Source organism: Fistularia commersonii, chromosome 7, assembly GCF_037954325.1.
Source record: "Fistularia commersonii isolate RoL2024-O1a breed Wild chromosome 7, RoL_Fcom_v1.0, whole genome shotgun sequence".
Classification (NCBI taxonomy): Eukaryota; Metazoa; Chordata; class Actinopteri; order Syngnathiformes; family Fistulariidae; genus Fistularia; species Fistularia commersonii.
In genome coordinates, this window is record NC_141290.1 from 20,028,577 (window position 1) to 20,051,696 (window position 23,120).

Sequence of the window (23,120 nt, forward strand, 5' to 3'; positions counted from 1 at the left end):
TTAAAATACATTGCAGTCACAAACATCATGATTAAGTCTTTTAACTGATTCCAAGTAGGAGAACCTCTTGTCACTGTGACAAGACTCTTGGCTGCTGGTGCACAACGACAGCAGATTAATTTACTTAATGGTGTAAAGGGACCACATCATCTAGAAGATAGAGCACACACAGGGAGGCACCTAATAGTTTCATCCATCAGGTCACACATAGAAACCATCTTTAATGCAGGTTTTACTGGGACAATGCAAAATTCATCTGACCAGATGTAATAATCAGATTGTCTCTCAGATAATGTATTTAATCTCATAAACCTGAAATGATATCCCTTTTCCCACCATAAAACATCCAGGTTTATTACCACGATTACTTTTTAAAGGATCATTTCAGCAAATGTGCATTTCTGTGTGTGTGCTTGCCTTTTCACGTTTTTTGTTTTTTTCTTTTTCTTTTTTTTAACCTTTATCTAAAAACAACACAGAAATATCTAATTTATAATAAATATTGAAGAAGTTCAGAGTGAAATTGATTGTTGCAATTATGAAAGATAAATATAAAACAAATAAGAAAATGTGGGTGGGTGTGTAAGCACACGCACAGCAGGCTGATTACCCGCAGAAGGAAACTTGATTACCTAGTATATCTTGGACCTTTCTAATCCAATTTTAAGGCAAGTGTTGTCATATATTAGGCAGACAAGGTCACATCTCATAATCGTTCATGCACTTTATTTTCAAAATTACCAGGATGTGAGTATTCATTCACACTTGAGTTTCCGTTGCTTGGTGCTCTGACTTTGAAGTTGAAATTAACTAGTTGACTTCTAGTAGGGAAATCTAGGGGTCCACAAGAGTCAAGACTCGACGGCTTCATAGGCTGGGAATCAAACCTTTCTGTCATAATGATGCCCAGCATGCTTACGGACTGCTGACATCCTGTCCTTCCCCTCCGCCTCTCCCATTTTTTTCTCCTTCCTCTTCTTTCTTTGTCTTCAACCTCTTGTTCTTTCTCATCTTCTTTTTCCTCTCACCCTCCCCTCTACCTCCTTTATCTTTCTCTCCTCTTCTTTCCCTTTCGTGTTTTCTCCATCCATGCCTCCGTCCCTTCCTCTTCCTCCTTATTTTTTCTTTTTCTTCCTCACCTCTGAATTTTAACCCCTTCATTTTTTCCTTCATCTCCCCTTCCCATCAGCTGTCTTCTCCTTCAATTGAACCTTAAATTAGCTGAGAATGCATATGCACATATAGTGAAAATACTCAGCATCCAAAAAGAAATTCTGTTAGGAAATGGAAAAAGTGGAACAAACTTTGTTTACAAATGAGCTTGGTATCACATGGAAATGTCATGAAAAATGTAGTAACAAACTCATCTCAATCTCTAAGTCCCTTATGCAAGAAATGTTTGTAATGGATTGATGCTGATAGTTTGTAGTGCGTGTGTGTGTGTGTGTGTGTGTATCCCTGCAGCCTCACATGTATAATGGATGAGGCAGAGGAATAGATGCAAATAGAGATGGATGGAAATAGAGACATGATTCAACTCAGGGAGTTTCTGTGTCTCATTGCCGTCAATCTGCTTTTTCATCCACATTTTGTGATCTTTTCACCGCCACTCTGTTATTTTTTTTTTTAACAATTATTTATCCTTTATTAATCCCCTTGGGGAAATTTGTTCTCTGTAATTAACCCATCATGGATGAACCATGAGCAGTAGGCTGCCGTCCACCAGTGCCAGGGGAGCAGTTAGGGGTTCAGTGTCTTGCTCAACAACACTTTGACACAGGAAGTCAGGAATCAAACCAGAAATGTTTGTTTCCAAAGACGATTGCTCTATCTACTGTGCCACGCCCCCCCCCCCCCCCCCCCCCCCATTTTTTCAGTAATTTCAAACAAAACGTTAAGCTCTGTTCTGCAATGTATTTTTTCCTTATTTCAAAGAAAAAAAAACATATCCTGGTCCTTTCTGATTTTCCCATAATTACATATTGAACTTTGGTTATTTTGCATCCAATTTGGCTCATTTTTATCTGTATATTTTGAGCAAAAATACATGGTCATTCAGGCAGAGTGAAGTTCTAAAAGCTGGATGAAAGCTGACAACATTCTCAGATATGGACAGCATTTTACCGGAAACTAAATATTAAAAAACTGAAAGCCAACTAACTTCACACCAAATTCACAAGATAATATTTAATTCCAGTGAATGGTTATCTCTCTGTATATGTGGCCCTTGACTGTCGACCAGTCTCGCCCGATGACTGCTGGGATAGGCTCCAGCATCCCCCGTGACCCTGAGGATAAGCTGCAGACAATTGATGGATGGTGCTGGAATGATTGGAGGGCGGAGTGTGACTTCAAATGAGCTTTATGTGATTTTCCTTGAGAAACGAAAATTTTAAAGCCTGATGGAAAATTACACACTGATGGAAAAACTAATGAGATATGGAAACATGGACCCTTTAAAAGCACAGAGGAGAGTCATACCTGTGGGAAATTAAAGTAAAATATTTGCAATGAGAAGTTGCTCTGTGTAATTTTCCTCTGAATATTAGAAAGATGCTTGGAAGAAATGTGTAAGAATAAATCAATGAATACATAACAGTAGTAAAAATGAAATACTAAATTAAAAAAATTAGGAACACAATTTTGTTTTACAATCCCTTAAATGGGTTTTTTACACTAGCTGCATATTTTTCAGTAATTTCTTTTTTATTAAATTATCTGTGGCTCATTTCTAAGTGACATTTTAATTTTTGAAAATGGTTTGTTTTTGTCCTCCTTTAAAATTATTGACTTTATGGTTTAGTATATTTTAGTATATTTTTTGTAATTTTTATTACTCACCTATTTTTTTTCTGTATTTTTGGAAATGATTTTTGAATTGTTTTTCTTTTTTCTTCACTAGTGAACATATCTTAAAGAAATAAAAACTTATTTGATTTGTTTCAGACACATAGCAAGGAGGATATAAAATAACAAAGTAACAAATGCCAGGAAACAGTCCTTCAGAATGACAGAAATACACCTCGAATCTCATCCAGAATACATTTTTTTATCATTTTTTCCTTCCATTGAAAATACTTGGGTTTCCTTTGTGTGCAGAAGCTCTTCTTTATAATCACAGCTTCGGAATGAAAAATATCAATATCCTCCCTTCCTCTCTAGAGAACCACCAGGAAAAGTATTAGATGCATCAAGGCTTAAAACTGTGGAGGAAAGCAGAAATATATTTTTTTTTTCTCTCTGAATGAGCTATTCCAAACAACTGAGATCAAGTCAATACAAATTTTTTTCTGTATGTGGAAATAAATGACCAATCAATGAAATGTAACGAAGCGTTTGAAATAAAAACAGCAGGAAATGCTGAACAGCCGGCATGGTGGCGCATTGGTAAATGCTTCGAAGGAATATCAAAGGACCCTGGTTTGTTTCCCACGGGGGACCTTTCTCTATGGAGCTGTCCTTATTAAATCATTTGTGGCTCATTTTTAAGTGACATTTTTGGACTCCACAGTCCAAAAACATGCAGGAGGTTACCGGTAGTTGAAATATATGGCAAAATGGCCTGGATTTATGAATTAGAGAGTGAATGGTTGTTTGCTTATATGGGGCCTTGCAATGGACTGGCAGCTGGTCCAGGGTGTAACGAGATGGAAATGTGGAACCAAGTTTATTAGTATAGATGTAAAATGTGATGACCTGACCTGAAAATCAGCAAAGTCAGTTTTTGACTGATAGTTATTGAAAAAATTGATCTAATAAATATCTAAAAAAGATAAGAATTTTATGACTCAACCTATCACTGATTAAATTAAAACACACACACGTGGTGTTTCAGGATGTTTGTGAAAGATGTTATTAGGATACAAGATGCTTGTAAAGATTGGAAGTAAGAAGCTAGGATCTATGATTGCCTCCATCTCACTGTCTCTCAATCTCCATGTCCATCCTCCGGATATTAAAAAGATCACTATGTCTGAAGCTGGGATAAAGGTTGAATCCAGTCAACCTATACCAGTTCCTACCCCCAACACTAGCTTTTCTATACTGGAAATTATTGGAGCTTCTTGGATGAGATGTGAAAAGTCTTCAAGGACAGAAATTAAGTCCACTTTCTACAGAAAGGTTTAGCAAGACATGGCATGTATAAATCTGTAAATCATCAAAATATAAGCTAGAAATTATCTTCAAGTCAAGTAAATTCATCTTTAAAACTCCTTAAATATACTAAAAAGAACCGGCAAGTAATCATACAAAATCCGTAAGTAATCATCCAAAATCATCATGAGGTTACCAGAAGATATATATTAAACAATCTAGACTTGTTGAAGAAAAAAAAACTGGAAAAATTAAAGGCATTCTTTCAATCAGACAAATTACAACAAACACTTAAACACTTAAAGATGAGCATCTGATGCTACAGTTTTTTTTTTTTTTTTTTTGAACGTGACAATCGTTCTGTTATTGAATCATAATTGAATCATATTTTATCTTGTACTTCTATTGGTAGTTGTCAGGCAGTGCTAAAGCTGATAGTTGAAGGCGTAGGAGTATTTGTTGAAATCAAATACATTAGTAAAGTAAAAAATGTTGATGAAATATAATATTACTATTAATGTTTAGTTTCTGGTAAAATACTTTCCATAGCTGAGAATGTTGTCAGGTTTCCTCCTGCTTTTAAAACGTCACTCTGTTTGAATGACCACATGTCCTTTGTTAATGTGGTATGTATTCATATGTGTGTGCCTGTGTGTGTGTTGCAGATACAGACTACATAAGTGAGGAGGAGAAGCGGAAGGTGGAGCTGATGCTGGCTTTCTTGACAGAGGAGTCTCAGCAGGCCGCGGCAAGTACTGCGGTGAGTTCAACACATGCCATGTTAATGTATACATTTTTAAGGTCTTTAAAGGGTTAAGGAAAGTGGAAAGGGAGTTGGTCCTGATATACCTGTGGAGTTATGGGATTGTCTAGGAGAGGCAGCAGTAGAGTTTCCTGACTAGATCATTCAACAAGGTCTCAGAGAGTGAAACAATGCCTGTAGAATGGAGAAGTGTTCTGGTGGCCATCTTTTGAGATCAAGGGAGATGTGCAGACTTGTAGAGGAACAAAGTTGATGACCATACAGTGAAGTTGTGGGAAAGAGTAGTTGAAACTGCATCAAGGATAAGCTGATAGACAGGCTGAAAGATTAGATTCGACAGGAATCTCCGTGGACTATTATATTTGCAGATGACATTGTGACCTGTAGTGGGAGCAGGTAGAGAATGAAAAAGGAGAGGAATGAAGAGTAGCAGAAGAAAGACAGAATATATCTGTGTGAATCAGGGCGACCCAAGTGGAATGCTGAGGTTACAGAGAGTGAAGATAAAGAAGTTGGAGGATTTTAAGTACTAATTGTCCAGAGCAATGGAGAGTTGGGGAAATAGATCAAGAAATGCATGAGAAATGCAGAGAAAATTGTCAGGTGTAATGTGTGATAAAAAGGTGGTCCCCAACCTTTTTATTGCCGCGGACCAGGCAACTCTTGACAATTTTACCGCGGACTGGGAGGAGGTTGTTACACGTACATTGTTTATATTGTGTGTGTATCCTTACTTGGTATAAGTGCCCCTTTTAGTGTTCGAGTTTGTTATTTGTGCCTATCAGCATGTGAGCATTATGTTGCTGTTGGTCAGCAGAAAGTTTGTACGTCAGTGAAATCTGAGTCTGCAGTTGGATTTTCAGTCGGGCAGTTCTGCTTCATCATCCAGTGTGTGTCTATGTTCGAGTGTGTATTACTATTTGTTTGTTTAACTGCGCATGTTGAGTTTTCGTTTAACGTGAATGTCTGAATTAGTTAATGGATAAGTTGTGTTAAATGTGTGTTCGTTTAAACACATGTATAATTCAGTAGGCGCTGGAGTGTGTCAGTGCGTATTTTGTGTATGCCATTGCCAGAGTGTGTTTCTGTGAACATTTTCTGTAAATGTGTGTTCAGTGTATATTTATATATCTAGTGTCAATCAGTCACTGTCACTTTGTCTTCATTGGTTGTGTCAGTGGTTGTGTTTTTTTTTGTCTGTCTGCCCGTCCAGCATGTAGAGTGAATATGGGTGTCAATGAATATCTTGTGTTTTCCCTTATATTGTGGTTTGTGCGTGTGCATGCATGCGTATGCATGTTAGGTCTTAACTCAATGTGCAGTTAGTGTCATTGTATATTTAGAGAATGTTATTGAGTGCCTGTGTGTGCTGTGGTATGATAAGTGTGTAAGTCAGTGTTTATATATTGTGCTATATATATTGTTCCTGTTTTGCCAAATTACTGTTAGTTTATCAATTAGCCTGCTAGCATGCTAAAATTGGCCCGCCATCTCAGAGGATAAAGGTTTGGTAGCCTACCGTATCCATGGTGTACATTTTAGGAAGCAGGTTCTTCTAGTGTGTCTTAAATCACTGTCCCGTTTGACAAGCTGCAGCAGGACAAGTCTGTCTGCAAACCCTCTGTCTGTTTTTTTTATGTTGGCTTGGCAACTAAAGAGAATATCCAGGTGATCGGGGAGGCCGGGTTAATTATACATTTAAACTAAAAACTTGAACAGTAGTGGAAGCCAATGAGGTTTATACACCTAAAACTTTTGTCTCATCCACCGAAATAAGTTTAGCCTTTCTATGGTTATAAATATGTAATGACTATAAATATGTCTCAGCAGGAGCAATCCTTCAGAGTTTCTATGAAATAATAATAATAAATAAGAGTCTAAATGGAGTTGCTGTGAATGTGCTGTGTCTGGGGTTTTATGAGAAACTGAGCTGTAACCTGCTGCATCCTTCCAATAAAGTTCACCTGATCAAAGCAGACACTGGTGATTGTCCTCATCTGAGGACTCTTGCCTCTGATCAGAAAGACATTAGTGCAGTGCCGTCTCTTATTTTCACTTCCAGCCTGTTCAGTGTCACCTGGTTGCCCGTTCTGAGGGAATGGGATTCGGTTGAAACTCTAGGAGAATTGGAATTCAGCGCTATACATAAAAATGTTCTTTTTTTTTCTTGTTAAAATCATGAATATTTAAAAACATTTACCTATATTCTAGAAGAATATAGGTAAATGGCCTGAAATATCAATATTGGATTGAAAATGTCTTACAAGAAGGGGAAAAATAAAATAACAAAATAAAAATAAATCCAAGAAAAGACTGAGGGATAAAACATAAACATGTAAGTGTCACGAATGGATGATTGAACAAATTAACAAAACTCCAAAATTGATCTCCTAATTCTGTGATAAATTGTATAGCATCCAGTCAGTCTAAAGATTTTTATTATTTCATTTTTTCATGGTGAATGTTTTTTATTCACATCTAAGTATTGTCTCAGTGGTAAGAAACACAGACAAGAAGGACCTTTTTAAGGGAAACACCAACAAACTCCATTTTACACTCAATTCTTCTTAAATTTAACTGATCTGTATAAAGTACATCTCTTCTGTTTTCTGGTCTCATCCAGTCAGACTGACCCCTGACCTTGGCAGCCCATGTTTGTTCGTTGTCACTCGTTTAGGTGTCTTCAGCTGCTTGCCAGCGACTTGAATCCAATCTAGAGACAGTTCTTTATATGTGCTTTATAACGGATATCAGTCAAACAGCCATTTTGGCTTTGTTTGAGTCTAAGACCTCTATTTTTTCCTCATAAGTACGCTAAGCAGGCTGTTTTTTTAAGCTCCAGCTTATCGTTCATGTTCAGACTGTTCAAACCAGACTGGCTAGGAAGAAATCTGTAAGTGAGATTACTCCCAGTCACAGATTCCAGTGCTTTTTTGTGGAAACCAATATTTTGGATTCTGTTTTTATAAAGCTCTCGCATTAAGGATCGGCTGGCATCATTTTTGTTCTTCTAAACATGAGGTTTATTTTTTTGTTGTTATTTTATTGATATAATAAGAAAAACTGAGGATTTATCTGTCTAGAGAACTCATCACAATGTCAGAATATTGAATATTGAACAATGAATCCCAAGTTGCTCCTGATGATAAACTGAATGGGGATGAAAGTGTTATGTAAGTGCAGACCATTTGCTTTATTAAACCCAGGTGCAGCTCACCATCTTTCTGTCTCAACACAGTCAATTCTTATCTTTAAACTTCTTCCTTCAGTGTCACAATGATAGCCACTCGAGGCTACAGCTCAACCAAGGCTCCCCAGTCAGACAGTGTGAATACCTGCCTCATGCCATCTCGCATTTTTTGCCCCTGTCTTATGGTTCCTTTCTTTTTTTTTAGTTTTCCATTCCTTTAGCTTGCTCAGACCAGACACATTTTCCTTCCTTCACGTCTGATGACCTTATCACCTCCCCCTCCCTTTCTAGCTTCCCCTTCCCTTCACACCCTGTAGGTGCCAGCTGGAGTGTGTTTCTAATGACAACAAACGCACAACATTCATGTTACAGCTCAAAGTAACACAGATTGTGTTTTGGAGTGTCTTTATCTCCATGACTGTATCCAGCATGGATATCCAAATATATATCAGAACAGTTAATGCCATTAAATAGAAATCTCTTTATTGCTTAATGTCAAGAAAACAAGCAATAAATAGACAAATAAGTAAATAAATAAAACATGGAGAACTCCTTTTTATTTGCGGTTGCCTGATTTATTCAGTGATGATGTTAATGACATTTTGTTTTTTTTTGCAAATTTGTTTTTTTCAAGTCAGGAACAAAAATGCTGCCTGAAAATTACCAATCAATTTATCAGATCCAAACTAAACCCTAACCCTAACCCGCTGGGAGGTCATAATCATCGAAGCATAATTTTAAGAAGTAGCTTTAAAATCCCAAAGTAATTATGAAAAACCAAAAGGAAGACTGCATGAAAAGGTGAAATGCAAAAAGAAAGGTAATTAGGAATTCTACAAAATGACCATTAATGGAAAGATTAACAAGAGAAAACCTGAAAATGCTGTCTGTAACATTTCATTTAAATACTGGTTTGCACTTGAAAATAGAATGTCCCATGTTTTACAGGTTGTTTTTTTTTATTTTAAAACCAAAGACTAATAACAAACAAGTTTTAAATTCAAATTAATCTTCTGTCCAAACCATCTATCAGATAATTCCCTACATGTCAGTGGAAGTTAGGTGACAAAGGCTCAAGGGAAATGACCAGTTTGGAGTTGATTTTAGAAAACACTGCTCGTGTCTGATCTGACGACAGATCGGTTATTCATTATTGGACACTGAATGGTAATTTATTATGTAAAAACTGACCACTAAAATTCCGAATGATGGATGGAGTCTAGGGTGTTGAATGTAAAAGGAAGGCAGGAATCAACCAGAGAGTCAAAGTTCTAGCTGCCAAGGACGAACTAGATGTGATGAAGGATGGTCTCAGAGGAACGTGGGTGGAAATGGGGAGGAAAGAGGCGCGATGGGGAGGGAGCATTGATTTGTTTTAGATGGAACGGATTAGTGGAGGCAAGGAAACAGGGATTGAGACGAAGAGGCCGCATAGAAGAGTTCATCTCATGACATGACCTGGATATGGTTATCCCATTGAGGGAAAGGAGCCGACCAATCTACATGCTCCAATCAATCAACTCCAGGGTTATTTTTTCCAGGGCAACTGGCAATCAATCTTATGTATTTTTAGAGAAAAGTTACAAAATGTTTCCTTAAAACTGTCTGTTTGGCTTTTCTTTTTAGGGTGTTTTCAAATTTTCTTTTAAATTCAGGACCAAACTTCTGATTTTTTTCTACTAAAAGCAATTTAATTGAGATCTGAAAAGGTTAAGGCCAATATACTAATGGTACAAATAACTTCATGATAAAAGTAGCAGCCCATTCTGTTCTATTGATATTAAAATGTAGATAGCGAGCTGCATAAGCATCTTCATTCTATCAAACCACTGGATAGTGATTGTCCATTGACAGTCATTGCACATGGTGCAAATGAATCTTGTTAGTTGTTTAAAGGCAAACCAGTTATCAGATGTAAAATGGAGTTGTAATGTCACAACTTGTTGCACACTAACTGCTGAATGGTGTCACATCATGTCTTAGTCTCAGATTGTTTGTGTCCTTCCTGGAAGAATTAAGTGTCAGACCGATATGATATTATTATATAATGGAGTTTTCATTTTTACTTAGATACATACTTAAGGCCTCAACTGAAGAAGCCTTTCAGATGAGAAATGAAACAATTTCAATGAGAAAAAACAAATCCAGTTGCCTTAATAAGATTTGACAATAAGCGGCCATGAGCTAGATGACAAAAAGCCTTCACATACACATGTCAGGCTAATAGTTTTGTCAGTTGAGAGAATCCTTGTGGCTGTGGGAGACGGAAGTCTGGGCCTCTTTGGTTCGGCTAATGCCCCAGTGATCAGAAAAGAGGGAGGCGAAACAAGGAGAGGAAAAGCATTGGAAAGGGGATGGATTGTCTGAGTGCCTGATGTCAAAACCCTCATGCCTGAACATTTGACATTTTCTGTCCAGTTATGTATCATAAAGACTTTCCAAACTACTTTTAGACACATATGTGGCCCCTAGTTGTGAAGTTCTTGGCCCAAAAGTGCAAACATACAAGATTAAAAAAACCTGCATTACACTGCGCCAATTTGGATATTATCGTTATCATTTATTACAAACAAGATCAAAGATTGTGGCATGAAGGTAAACTTTCCCACATATTCCCAGTCTGAAGACATTTCTAATGGGGGGCAGAGATAGCGAGATAGATAGATAATTGGTGGGATCTTTATTTCGTATTCTTAATTGTTGATTTATAATCATAGAGGTATAGCTTTTGTAGCACTGTTAAATAAATCTTTGGTTTTCATCATGTCAGCTGACTTTCAGTCTTTCAGGATACCACTGTGTCTGCAGAGTTCCCAATGAATTTACAGTTTTAGTGTAGCATCTCCAGAAAATATTTGAGTTGAAGGAAACTCAACTCAGTCTAAACTAATCTCTCCACTCAAATAGTGATGGAAAATGTGTCTCCTTTTTTTTTTTAATTCACAAAAAACTGGCAAAAAAGAGCAATGTGTTCTGGCTGTACTTGAATATATAAAAATCAAACCTGCTGGTGGAAATGATTTCCAAATCCACCACTTTGGCATGTCTGCACATTTTTTCTCACATGAACAAATTAAGTTTGAAAAATGTCTTTCTGAGGACTTTTCCTATGAGAAATAAAAGATATTGTACTTCTGTAGATCCTTAGTAGGTATCACTTTATGCAAGTGAAGGAGCATGAGTCTAAAGAGGGGATGTTCAAGAAAACTAGAAAATGTGAAGGGCCAGGCCTTCACTAAAGTATTTTTATTTTCCAATCAGTTTTGCTGTTAGTATGGCTTTGGTAAAATGACTTGTCAAGCTCCAGAGATTTTGATCCCTTTGTCCAATAACATAGATAAGTATAGAATATGCCATTATTCATCACGCAGTGGGGAAATCATGAATTATGAAGATGTAGAGGCAAGTGAAATTAGATTATTTTATTTCCATCCAGGAAGTCGAGGGCTAACCGGATGTCACCGGATGCAGGCTGCAGTGTCCTTGTCCAAGGGCCGGACAGTCTAGAAGTCTTAAAACTATTTATATCATGTGACTTAGACTAACTACAAGTGAATGGAGGCTCAAATCCCGTTATCTATAGTGCAGCTTTGTGAGTTCTGTTTCTCACCATCCAAGTAACTACACTGGGTTTAAAAGTGGGTGGACAATGGGTAGGCGGTGATAGCTCAGATTGCTTGGTATCACAATGTTCGCAAGAGTGTCAAGTGACAAAGGTAATCAAAATAATGAATACACAAATTTCCAAAGATGGTTCATCTCAAGTTGCTCGGACAAATATGTATGATTTCTGAGCCTCTCTTCGTTTCGACAGTAATATGATTATTTCAGTCTCACCATAGCAGCATGCCCTTGAATATGAGAGGATAAAGAGGACCTGATGGTCTCTTTTGTCTGATTAGAATGTTGATGAGACAAAAATGTTTTGGACTGCAAGCTGGTTTATTATGTCATCATGTAAAATGGTCAAGTCGGTGCTATGTTACATTACATTACAGTCATTTGGCAGACGCTTTGACGCCTGAAAGAAGTGTTTGACGCCTGCTGGTTTTCAGTCTCACCTTTAAGGAAAGTGCAGAGGGTCAAAAGTCCGAGACTTTTACAGGATTCACTGCATTTCGACCCAGACAGTCTTCTGACAGGATGAGATTTGCAAGAAGAAAGCATCTAATGTGAAGAATAGTGCTGCTAAAGGTACAAATAACAAGTGAAAGTGTGTTCCCTGGCAATTAGACATCCCATGATATCTGTCAGAGATGTGAGGCATCTTGCTTCAGCATGTCAGAGAGTGGAGGTCAGGATGGATTTTACTGATAAACAATTAAAATAATCTCTTGCTCTCCAAACTTTAAGCATATTTATCTTGCTTGGTTGAGTCATTTTTAACAGCTTTAAACCAAAGTCTCAGATTATTGACAAGAAAGAAAGAAAGAAAGTTACTAGAAAGTTATCAGATATTTAATTGGGACATATATGAAATATACTATACTGTTGGATTAAAATGACAAATCCTTTAAACAGTTTGAATATGTTTTTCAAAAAGAAATATAAATATACTTGAAATCCTAACCCACACATGCACACTTTTCAATATTGACTGATACCAGTTTACCCCTAATTAAATTTCCAAAGGCTCGCTTTCTTTCATTCACTAATTTGCAAAGTGAAAGGAAAATACCTGGAAGTATTTAAGATGTCTTTTTTGATATATTTTCACAAATATTATGTTCCCGTTTTTATTAGTTGTGTTACATTAAATAGCATGGTGTTGTAATAGTTGCTTTGCAGCAATAAGGTTCCTTGTTTGATTTCAACTGGGGAGTTTGCATATTCTCCCACATTCTGTGGTTTCCTCCCACTATTCAAAAAAGTGCAGCAGCTTAATTGAAAGCTCTATATTCTAAATTGTTTGGAGGTGCGAGTGAGGTCGTGAATATATCTTGATATGTGGCCCTGTGATTGACTGGTGACCAGGTTCAGTCCTGCCTCCCACTCAGTCCAGCTTGGAAGGTTTCCTTTCCCACCAAGACCCTGTGTGTGGAATACACTGCAGAAACAATAAGAGAATGAATAATTTTAAGTTTGTGACTGTGAAGGTTTTTAGTCATGCAGGTCATGGTCAGTCTTCATCAGATCTTGTCCTGACACCTGGACTGGAGTTTTTCTTCTTGTAGACTATGACCCTGTCTTCAGTTCTAATAGACTGGGGGGCTTTTGCAATATATACCAGAAAATCTTTTAAATTTTTTCATCTTTCTGTCTTTTTTTTTCAAAAAATGTGCAGAAATCCTTGTTGATTCGATACACATTTCAAAGAACTTGCATATTTCAGGAATAAATGTCTTCTTTACTTTTGATAAATAGGACGGGTCATTTCTTCGCGTCTCGTTAAGGTGAAAACTATAACAAATTGTGAAAATGATACAAATCTGTCTTCATGTCCCTCAGCAGGTCACATCTTTTTTCTTTGACTTGCTGACACCGAAAGACAGAGTGGCAGGTGACCAAGCTGCTGGGAATTACAAGTTGTTTCTCCTCTGTCTGCAGCCCACAAGTGAGGAGGACCTCTGCCCCATCTGCTATGCCCACTCAATCTCTGCCATCTTCAAGCCCTGCTCGCATAAGTCCTGCAAGTAAGTCCATGAGCTTAGTACCTTGTCCTCATGGAGGGACACATTAAAAGTCCTTTTGTTCCTACAGACATGTAATGTTTCCACGGCAGACATTAGAGCTTAATAATAAGCTAGTATATCAGGCAGAAAATGTCAAATATTCAACAAAGCACGTTGACAGTCAAGGAAAAACTGGTCATATAATCATCTCGACGTAACATTGACAAACTTAAGATGGGCTTTCGAAATAAGCAAGACTTTTTCCAAAAGCATGTAAACCTCAAGTTACAAACAACAACAAATGACTACTGAAATATCAACAAAGCAGAAAATTTGTAGAAGATATTTTGTGGTCAGTATGAAATTTGAATGTAGAAATTGGATGTTCATAAAGAAGGAAGAAAGTAATTGTTCACACAAGAAGTTTGAATTCATTATTCACTCAAGACAGAGGAAGTGAATGTGTGCACAGGAAGAATGATGCAACTCTCACTTCACAGGCTGGAAGTCATTATTCAAACAAGAAATAGAAGTCAATGGTCACTACAGAAGCAGAAAGTCATTTTATGTGCAAGGAGCTGAAAGTCATCATCCAGGCAAGAAGGAGAAGTAAATTTGCACACCGGAAATTTGAAGTAATGGTTCAGCATTAAATCTTAAGGTCATCATTCAAACAAGAGGTTGGAAGTATATATATTCCAAGGAACCAACAATTTATTGTTTCACACAAGATACTTGAGGCTATTGGCTGGATCCAATGTGTCATTGTATTTCGTACTCATTTAGCACGCTACTGTTACTAGGAATGATACTAATCTGTTTTTCAGAAGCACTCAGTAGTGTTCAAAAATATACATCACTAATTTTCATATGCCATACATGTATTTATTTGATACATGGAAGAACCTCCTCTGTATATTCTCCTTCACAACATATTAAATAATTATTAGAATAGGCTGTAGATTGCAAAATTTACAAAAACAAATGAATTGAAATTTGCTGCTGGGTAGCTGACTTCTGCTCATGGTTCATCCATGATGGGTGAAATACAGTGGTCGAATTTCACTTGTTTTATTGCATGTATAACTGAATGTGAAAATAAAGGTGTTTCTTCTTTTCAATCAAAATTAATACAACAAATGCAATCAAAGAAGGCCAAAGGACAAAACATATTTTTTTGTTTAATATTTCATTGTATTATTGTTTAAAAAAATAAAATTGAAAAAAAATTAATCAATAAAAAGCTTTGTTGGACCTAAAAATAAGAAGTAAGTCCGATGATAAAAGCACACTTAGACTGGATTCTGAGAGATGTGTTTGTACTTTGGTGGCTGTCAACTGTAGCCAAGTTCTGACTGGCTTTGTCTTGTTGTATTATGGGATACTGAAACCAAAGAAGGTGTCCCTTGCTTGCATACACAGATTCATTTGGATATAAACTAAATCTTTTTCATACTCTTGGAGCATCCTAAGTAGTAGTATGGAAATTTGGATACAGGGCTCATTCAGACATGGAGCATGAAGTGATGGTTCACACAGGAAACAGATAAAAAGATAAATAATGCAAAATGAAGGGGCTCCTGCTGAATTTTCATCAGACACAACGTCAGATCCCCCACTGCTGTAGAGGTTATAACATGTTCACACACTGCCTGCAGGGTTACATAATACTCACACAGATACACTCACGCACACACAGCTCCTCAGTGCTCTCATTTTATAGCTGTCCTTTAAACAAACATCACAAATCTTTGAAACTATAGTTTCTCTAAGGACATTCAGAACCGGGTTTGAGGGAACTGATGTAAGTGTTAGACCTCGGTCAACGCGTCTGACCTGGATCTAGGTTCAGTTGAGGGTTTAAGGGACGCACTCATAAACCAAGCTGCAGCAAGGTGTGTGCGTGCATGCGTGTGTGCATTTGTCTCTGTGTGTATGTTATGATGTGAGTATAGCTTCTTATTCTGGCTCCTAATTGGTTGATATAAATCATGCAGCTGATCTCAGCAACCCAAAGCCATGCGAGGACTCACCTCCACCTCATTCTGTCACTTCCATCTCCTTTTCTCCCATCACGGTTACAGTGACAAAGATCAGCGTACGACTTTTTTTACCCTGCAGCTGAACCCCTTCAGCAAGTTAAAAAAGAATGACAATTCATTTGGAATTTGAGATAGATTCTCTGCTGTGAATTTATGGCGTCATACTCATTAATTAATTTCCTATAAAAATATTGAAGGGTAGTTAAAATTGACTGAAAATTTCACTGTGGCTATAAAATATTAAATACTAAAAATGACCAAATTACAAATTTAGATGTAGAGTTAAAATGCAATTAAATGTACTTTAAATATAAGTGGAGTTGTTTGTGAAACAAATTCCCAACTCATTGGGACAGGGTAATCTGATTACTTTTGTGTGTAGGGATTACATCCACTATATTTCTCTTGCAGAGCCTGTATCAACCAGCACTTGATGAACAACAAGGACTGTTTCTTCTGCAAAGCCACCATCACTGGAGTAGAGGATTACAGCAAGCCTACCAGCTCCTAACACACACACACACACACATACACACACACTCATGTATGTTTAGGCACACCACATATACACAGCCACCAACCCAAAGATTCCTGGTCAGCATCTCGTCTGCATCCATCAGCTGAAAGTCACTGAAAATGATTAACATGAGCAGAGCCAGAGCAATGATGAGCACTGACACACACTCTCTCGCTCTCTCTCGCTCTCTCTCTCTTGCACACACACACACAGACACACACACACACACACACAGACACACACATACAGATGATGTAAATGGGTGTAATGTCTTTCTCGTGATGTTTATATACACTTTTGTTTCCCGTTCACTACTTTCTTCCTACTGATCTACAGAATTTACATTGAACCTGTCTCAGCTTGTTAGGTCTGCCCAGTTGTTGTTTAGTCAGTACACACACACACACACAAGTTAATGTGTCTTCCAAGGGTTCCAGGGAACCAGTGAAGGTTTGACTGGCCACATCCAAACGCTGAGGGGTTTACAATAAATCATCAATAAAAATAATCAGTCAGGTCAGATTTTAGCAGACACCAGGACGTAAATCTGATCTCTGAAGGAAAATCCTCTGATTGAAAAAAACAGGCTTTGTAAAATTCTTTCAATGTTCTCCAGCTGTTCTCCTGTTTGCTTCTCCTCACCTCTTCTGTCCCCTCCTCCTAACCTTCTCATATCATCCAGACTTCCCCTCACTCCTCCCTGTCCTGCTTCTCCCGACCCCCTCCCTCATCTCTTCCAATTCTCCATTTGTCAAATGCTCCCTAAGCTTCCTCCCATTACTTCCTCAGACAACTCCTTCATCACCATCTTAGGACTGAAAAGATTTGGAAAAGTCTTGTGAAAATTATAATCTCACACCAGCTTGGAACTAAAGAGTAGTTTTTACTACTTTAATTCTCAGCCTGAAATTTTACAAAGACTGTATCTTACAGCTCGTCCTTCTCCACTTTGTTGTGATACGTTGGAGATTTGGCATTGTGTCCTTTTTCTGGACAGTCTATACTGATCCGGACATCCTTCGATGTTGCTGTTCATCCATAACGCATAGAAATACCGTCTCTGCTCCCAACACCGCTGTTTGATTTTGTCCACCAGGTTTCCTTTTTCCAGTTTTGTTGGAGCTAATCTACTGGTTGTTGCTTGTGTTACATCAACCTATAGACTGAAAGACTTGCGATAGTATCAAACATGTTTTATATTGTCGGAAGCCCAAGACTAGGAAAAGACTAAGCTACTACTGTGCTAAGACTGTAAGATTAGCATATAACGCGTAACAACCAAGATAACGTTAGTGTGCTGCGACTCCAGGAAGACTCCAGTTCCTTACGACTTTCGGTTTTATATATGTAACTGTAAAAAGCGTAAGGTGTCAGCCAAGCAACTCATCCCTCCTCAGTCATCTCTTCCATCATACCTTCATTCTTTTTATCCCCTCTACACCACCTCCTGTGTCCTTCCTCAGCTCCACCTTACCGCTTCAGTCTGCGCCCCTGTCACTGCAAATTAATAAAAGTCTAAACTGAAGTTATGATCTAAAAAGCCCCGTGTGCGGGCAGTGTGAGTGTGTGTGTGTGCGTGTTTTTGTGAGTGTGTGTGCGTGCGCACACGCGCAAATGTTAATCCCTGCTGCGTCTCAGTCGAGTAAGATTTGGGACGTTTAGCCCTCTAGATAAAAAGTGGTCTGTCCCGTGGATTCATCAGAACCAGAATCAGAAATACTTATGTTTACATTGTCTCGTTTCTATGTCGACAGATCATTTGTTGTGTTTTATTTCTCCTTTATTTTGATTGAGTGTGCACACATACACACACACACATGTGTGTGTGTGTCTGTGTTGGTGTGTATCGACATGTAAGTGGATTAAATTATTTATCCTGAACAAACAATTGTCTCACAATTTTTTGGTATCTTCATTCTTGCCCTCTTGTTTACTTGAAATTACTTGTAATTAACAAGAAGTTATTTTTACATTTACTGTTTGTGTGTGTGTGTGTGTGTGTGTGTTTGTGTGTGTTCAGGCATCTTCTGGTGTTCAAAAGCTGACCACCTGACTGAGTAAATATAAGGATGCAAAGAGATAAAAAAAAAAAAAGAAGGAGACATATCGAAAGAGAAGAGAGGAGATTAGGTGAAGGCGGGGAAGGGTTTTTCAGAGGGGAGCAGGTGGAAGACAAGAGAAAACAAAAGAAGACCGTAGGAGAAGACGGTCAAAAGGAAAACAAGGGTGGGGAAGTGAAGATGGGTCGGAGAGGGATGTAAGAATGGGATACAGAAAAGATTGAAGAGGAAGTTTCAATGATGAAGAAGGTTGTAAACAGTAAGTAGAGGAAGAAGGGAAATAGAAAGTATGATGAGTTGGGGCATTTATACGAATTGTCACAGTTATGGTGATAAGGAGAGGAGAATGAGGATGAAGAAAAACAATGGAGGTGGATGAAGAAATAGGAAGAGGAGGATGGGCACAAGGACAGTTTATTTTTAGTTGAACAAGAGCTTTGTGTCTGATCGATGGAGCATCACATGATCTGTGTGTGTGTGTGTGCGTGTGCGCGTGCGTGCACGTGCACCCCTGTGCATGTGTGGCAGGAAAAAAAAAAGGTTCATAAAAGTGGAACATAGCGTTGCCCTATTCATAACATTTGAAAAACTGACCTCTGGCCATTAACAAAATCAATAACATATATACCTTCAAAATAAGAAAACTTCATTATGCAAAAACACTTTAACATGAAAAAATAATTATGAACTTTCAAAAATCAAAATGACTTCATCTTATCTGGGGACTGATCACTCCTGGCTGGGTATCCTGGCTGGGGGTGTCTGATGTTGAAAGACCCGAAACACCCGAAGGCCCCAGGCTGCATCACTTGATGTGTCTAGGTTGCACCACTAGGTGTGTATTAAACTGGCAATCCAAAATTGGTCATTTTTCCGCCAGCTTCTAAATAAAACTGTGCCATTAATGTTCTGTTGCCATGGAAACCAAATATCAGGTCCAGACCTAAAGAAGGACTAGAGGTCACTGTGGAAAAAAAAAAAAAAAAAAGATGATTTCAACTTGGTGTGTGAGGTACCTCCTGCTCATGTGACAGCACTGCAGGTTCCAAAGGTCAGCAAAATCTGTGAAGGGTCTGCTACTGTGAAAATTATTTATTAAACTCAGGAATTAGGAAACAAACTAGTTTTGCACTGAAAGTTGTAATCAAATTCTCTTAGTGATGTTCTGAAAGAAAAACAAAGGAAATAAAAGACGCTTTCAGTTTTAGAGTTTTATTCCAAATTAAATCAATAAATATGTTCAAGAAAAAGTCCAGTCTCAAGGTTCAGACACTTTTTTTTTTAAGACCTAGAGTGTGTTGCCATCTAGTGGTTGAAATGCGTCATCAAAAAACGGCAAGTGTTAAATTTACTGGGAGACTGACTCGATTGGTTTCCTTTTATTTTTTTTTTATTCTTACAAATGGAGAAATCAGCTCTTTTCATTAAATTGCACCAATTCTTTCATTTCTTTTTCCATATCTGCAATCCATTTCAGTTGTAAATTTGCTGTAGCTATCGGGGGTAGTTTATCATTTATTTAGCCTTCATTTGATCATCTTTATCATCTTTATTTAATTGGAAATATGCAGCTTCATTTCAGGGAAGCATGGTACTGATTGACTTTCAAAAGAAAATTATCTGGATTTGTATGAAGTATGTATTCTTGTAATATGTTTAAACAAATAACCAACCAAAAATTGTTAGTGTTTCATAAAATATTTCAAAAAACCATGAGATTCTGTGAGCCATTAAGGGAACAGTGTCATTAGATATGTAGCTGAGGACTTCAGTCACAGATGCAGGAATGAATGTCATTTTTTTCAATTAAGAAGTCAAGTAGATCCATATATATATGTACAGTTACACATCTTTAAGTAACTGGGATCTTCTAATGTTTCAATGTAATCCAAAGTTGTTGTGACATCTTGTGGTGGCCACTGGATTTGATTTTTTCCCAGATAAGAGGGGAAGACATTTCCCCTCTAATACTGGTCTGTGTCCTTGTCTGTCTCCTGAATTAAGAGATAATGAAAGTTACTTGCGAATTAAAAGCATACTTTTAGAAATCTTACAAAGTAATTTAAGTTATATTGCAGGAAATAAAAAAGAATTTTAAGAGATTGATTTTTAGGAATAAAAACAAAGCTCATTATCAACTTCTTTCTCTACGTTTTAAAGTCTAAATTGTGTTTTTATGTTACCGCTGAAAACATTATTATTACATGATCTCGTCATTATTGATGCCAGTTGTTTCCTATCTGCCTCTTGATGTTTTTTTAATGTCTTACTTTGAAACAGCAGATGGCACGGCAGCTTCAAACGCATTCATAATCTAATGTGTCATCGCATTAGCCAGGATTGAGCATCTTGTAACTCAGATGACGCTACGTCACATTAACCGGCGACGTGAAGCTGCACAGGAACAACGTCTAAGGCCAAGCTGCTTCTTCTCTCCCTTCTCTCTTCATCTTCTATGTTGAAAAGCCCAGAATATTCTTTGATGAAAGACAAAGAGAGGCGGATTGAGGAGAAGCTGCAACTCTTTGATGTTAAATAAAAAAAGAAAAAAAAACTCAGATTCCGACTTTTCCTTTTCTTAACTTAACTCGCTCTTGACTCCAGAGAGAGTCTGCTTTCAAAATAATTTCACCGGACGGGGGTCTGTGCCCAGGTCTGTCCTTAAGTCTGTCCTTTTGTCTGTACCCTGCTCTGTCCCCTGGTCTTTCCTTGGTGTGTATTATGGTCTGTCCTCTCATTTCTCCCTTGATCTGTCCTTTGGTCTGTCCCCGTTCTGTCCTCAACTCTGTCAGCTAGTCTTGCCTTTGAGCTGTCCTCTCTTCTTTCCTCCAATGGACCCCCAATTTGTCCCCTGGCCTGTGACCTGTGTGTCCTCCAGTCTGTTCTCTGCTTGTTCTCTGGCCACCTCTCAGTTTGACAAAGGCCAGATGTGGGTGAAAAAAGCCACAATATTTCTGTAGAGAAAAAGACTTTAGAGACAAACAGAAAAAGCTGGTGAAGACCTATTCCAACCATGTCTTGCAATTAGTTGTAATTACCCTATGACCCCAATGTGCATCGAGGATAAGCGGTATAAACACGAATAAATGAATGAAGAGATCTACAGTATCTGTATAAATCTTAGCCATGTCAGTTCCAACCTTTGCCTGCAGGTGGCAGTTTTGAGCTGCACTGTGACAGATATCTTCATTCCTTGGAGGGGTTGAGGAGGATTCTCTGAGAGGGAATTTGTGTTTCCGCTTGACGTTAAAAAAAAAAAAGAAACAACTGGACTGATTATTATTAGAAAAATCTAGAAATTTGAAGCTGATTTACGTATATATTCCAGAATCCCATGATGCCTTTGCAGACCCACTCTGACCTTTGACATTAAGCAAAATTTGAACGTCACCTATGATTATGATGACCATTTACTCTATCTTTTTCTCAAGATAAGCAGTTGCCCAAAAACGGCAAATTGTAAATGGTAAATTTTACAAATTTGATAAACAAAAGAATTTATGTGTTACCAGGCAGTATCAACTTTCTCTTTGATCGACCTTCAGTTATCAGAGCTCAACCATTCAATGTGTTTATTGTCAAATGAATGCTAGGGAAACACGTTATAAACAAAGTTCACAAATGATATTCAGATTTCATCGTAATTTTCAATTGATTTTTTTTAATTTCAAAGAATTTTTTTTCCAAGATTTTAATTTAGTTTTTTGGTGATTTATTACTGATTTGCTGAAGATCATTCTGTAACTTCTGAAAAATATTGACACTGTTTGAATTATATTACATCACATGAGTGAAAAGCAACATATTTCTCACTCATAGAGTATATTTTGATATTTATGTCTCTTCTAAAAATTGTGTCTGATTGTTCTGATCGTATTAATTTATTTGTAATTTTTTTAATCACATGATCAGTTTTTATCCGGTCTGTAATGAATAATCAAAACATGTTAGTGATTAGGAAATTCTGTGTGCCTGTGATCCAATCAAAAAAATGTCTATAGATATTCATCCACGGGCAGTTTCAGACGAGTGTGTTTCATCATTATGTGTGTACTTCTGTGCTTGTGCATATATGCATGTGTGTATGTGCGTGCAGTTTCATTGTGTTTTATGAATGCCATTCTTGCATTTCTTTCTTATGGGGGTCTTTGAAAGTGACATACTGACAGCTCATTTAATCCTGTTTTCAAAAGGACATGGATTGGTGTGTGTGTGTGTGTGTGTGTGTGTGTGTGTGTGTGTGTGTGTGTGTGTGAAATTCATTTTCACCTCTGATTTGTGATTATCTTTTGTGGCCACTGGTGTAGTGAGGAGACACAGCTTCTTGCTTTAATTCTCTCTGAGGACCTTCTTTCCCTGATGATTTGTGAGGACCTGTTTTCCCATTTTGTATCCACAGTGCTCTACAAACAGCTCGGGTGATTAACTGTCCTCTGCTGGTGACATTGGATGACGGTGAACAAACCATCCCGTGGCAGGAGAAAAAATTGAAATTTTCATGGTGGGTAAGATGATTGATCCTAAATATTGTAATCCTTGACTACTTAGTTATAATTCAACTGTGATTCACATGCCTTACATACAGGTTGTCAAAAAATAGTCTGGGGACCTTAATTTAATCCACAGGGACATCACATAAAGACTTAAATTTTGAATTTTGTTTAATTCGGCATGTTTACATTGTACTTCTGAAAGTTCCTTAAAACTTTCAAACCAATAATTTCATTATTAAGTCAAAGACATAAGCAACATGTTAATACAGAATCTTATGTGAGGGATCTTATCAAAAATCTGACAAAAACAATGAATCCATAGAACTTTCGATAATAATAATGATAAAC

At 37.5% G+C, this 23,120-nt stretch overlaps 1 protein-coding gene across 10 annotated transcripts in view; it reads left to right on the forward strand.

The window, feature by feature from the left end:
• Window positions 1-18,107, forward strand: part of rnf123 (ring finger protein 123) — a 107,990-nt gene extending 89,883 nt beyond the window's left edge. For 8 of the 10 annotated variants that reach the window (XM_086150242.1, XM_086150241.1, XM_086150240.1 and 5 more), the window contains 3 exons: window positions 4,761-4,855; window positions 13,596-13,681; window positions 16,114-18,107. In XM_086150242.1, coding sequence (XP_086006368.1) covers window positions 4,761-4,855; window positions 13,596-13,681; window positions 16,114-16,213 — 281 coding nt within the window. In that variant the 3' untranslated portion in view covers window positions 16,214-18,107. The remainder of the gene's footprint in view (window positions 1-4,760; window positions 4,856-13,595; window positions 13,682-16,113) is intronic. The other 2 variants (XM_086150248.1, XM_086150250.1) reach the window with 1 other exon arrangement.
• Window positions 18,108-23,120: the final 5,013 nt, after the last annotated feature.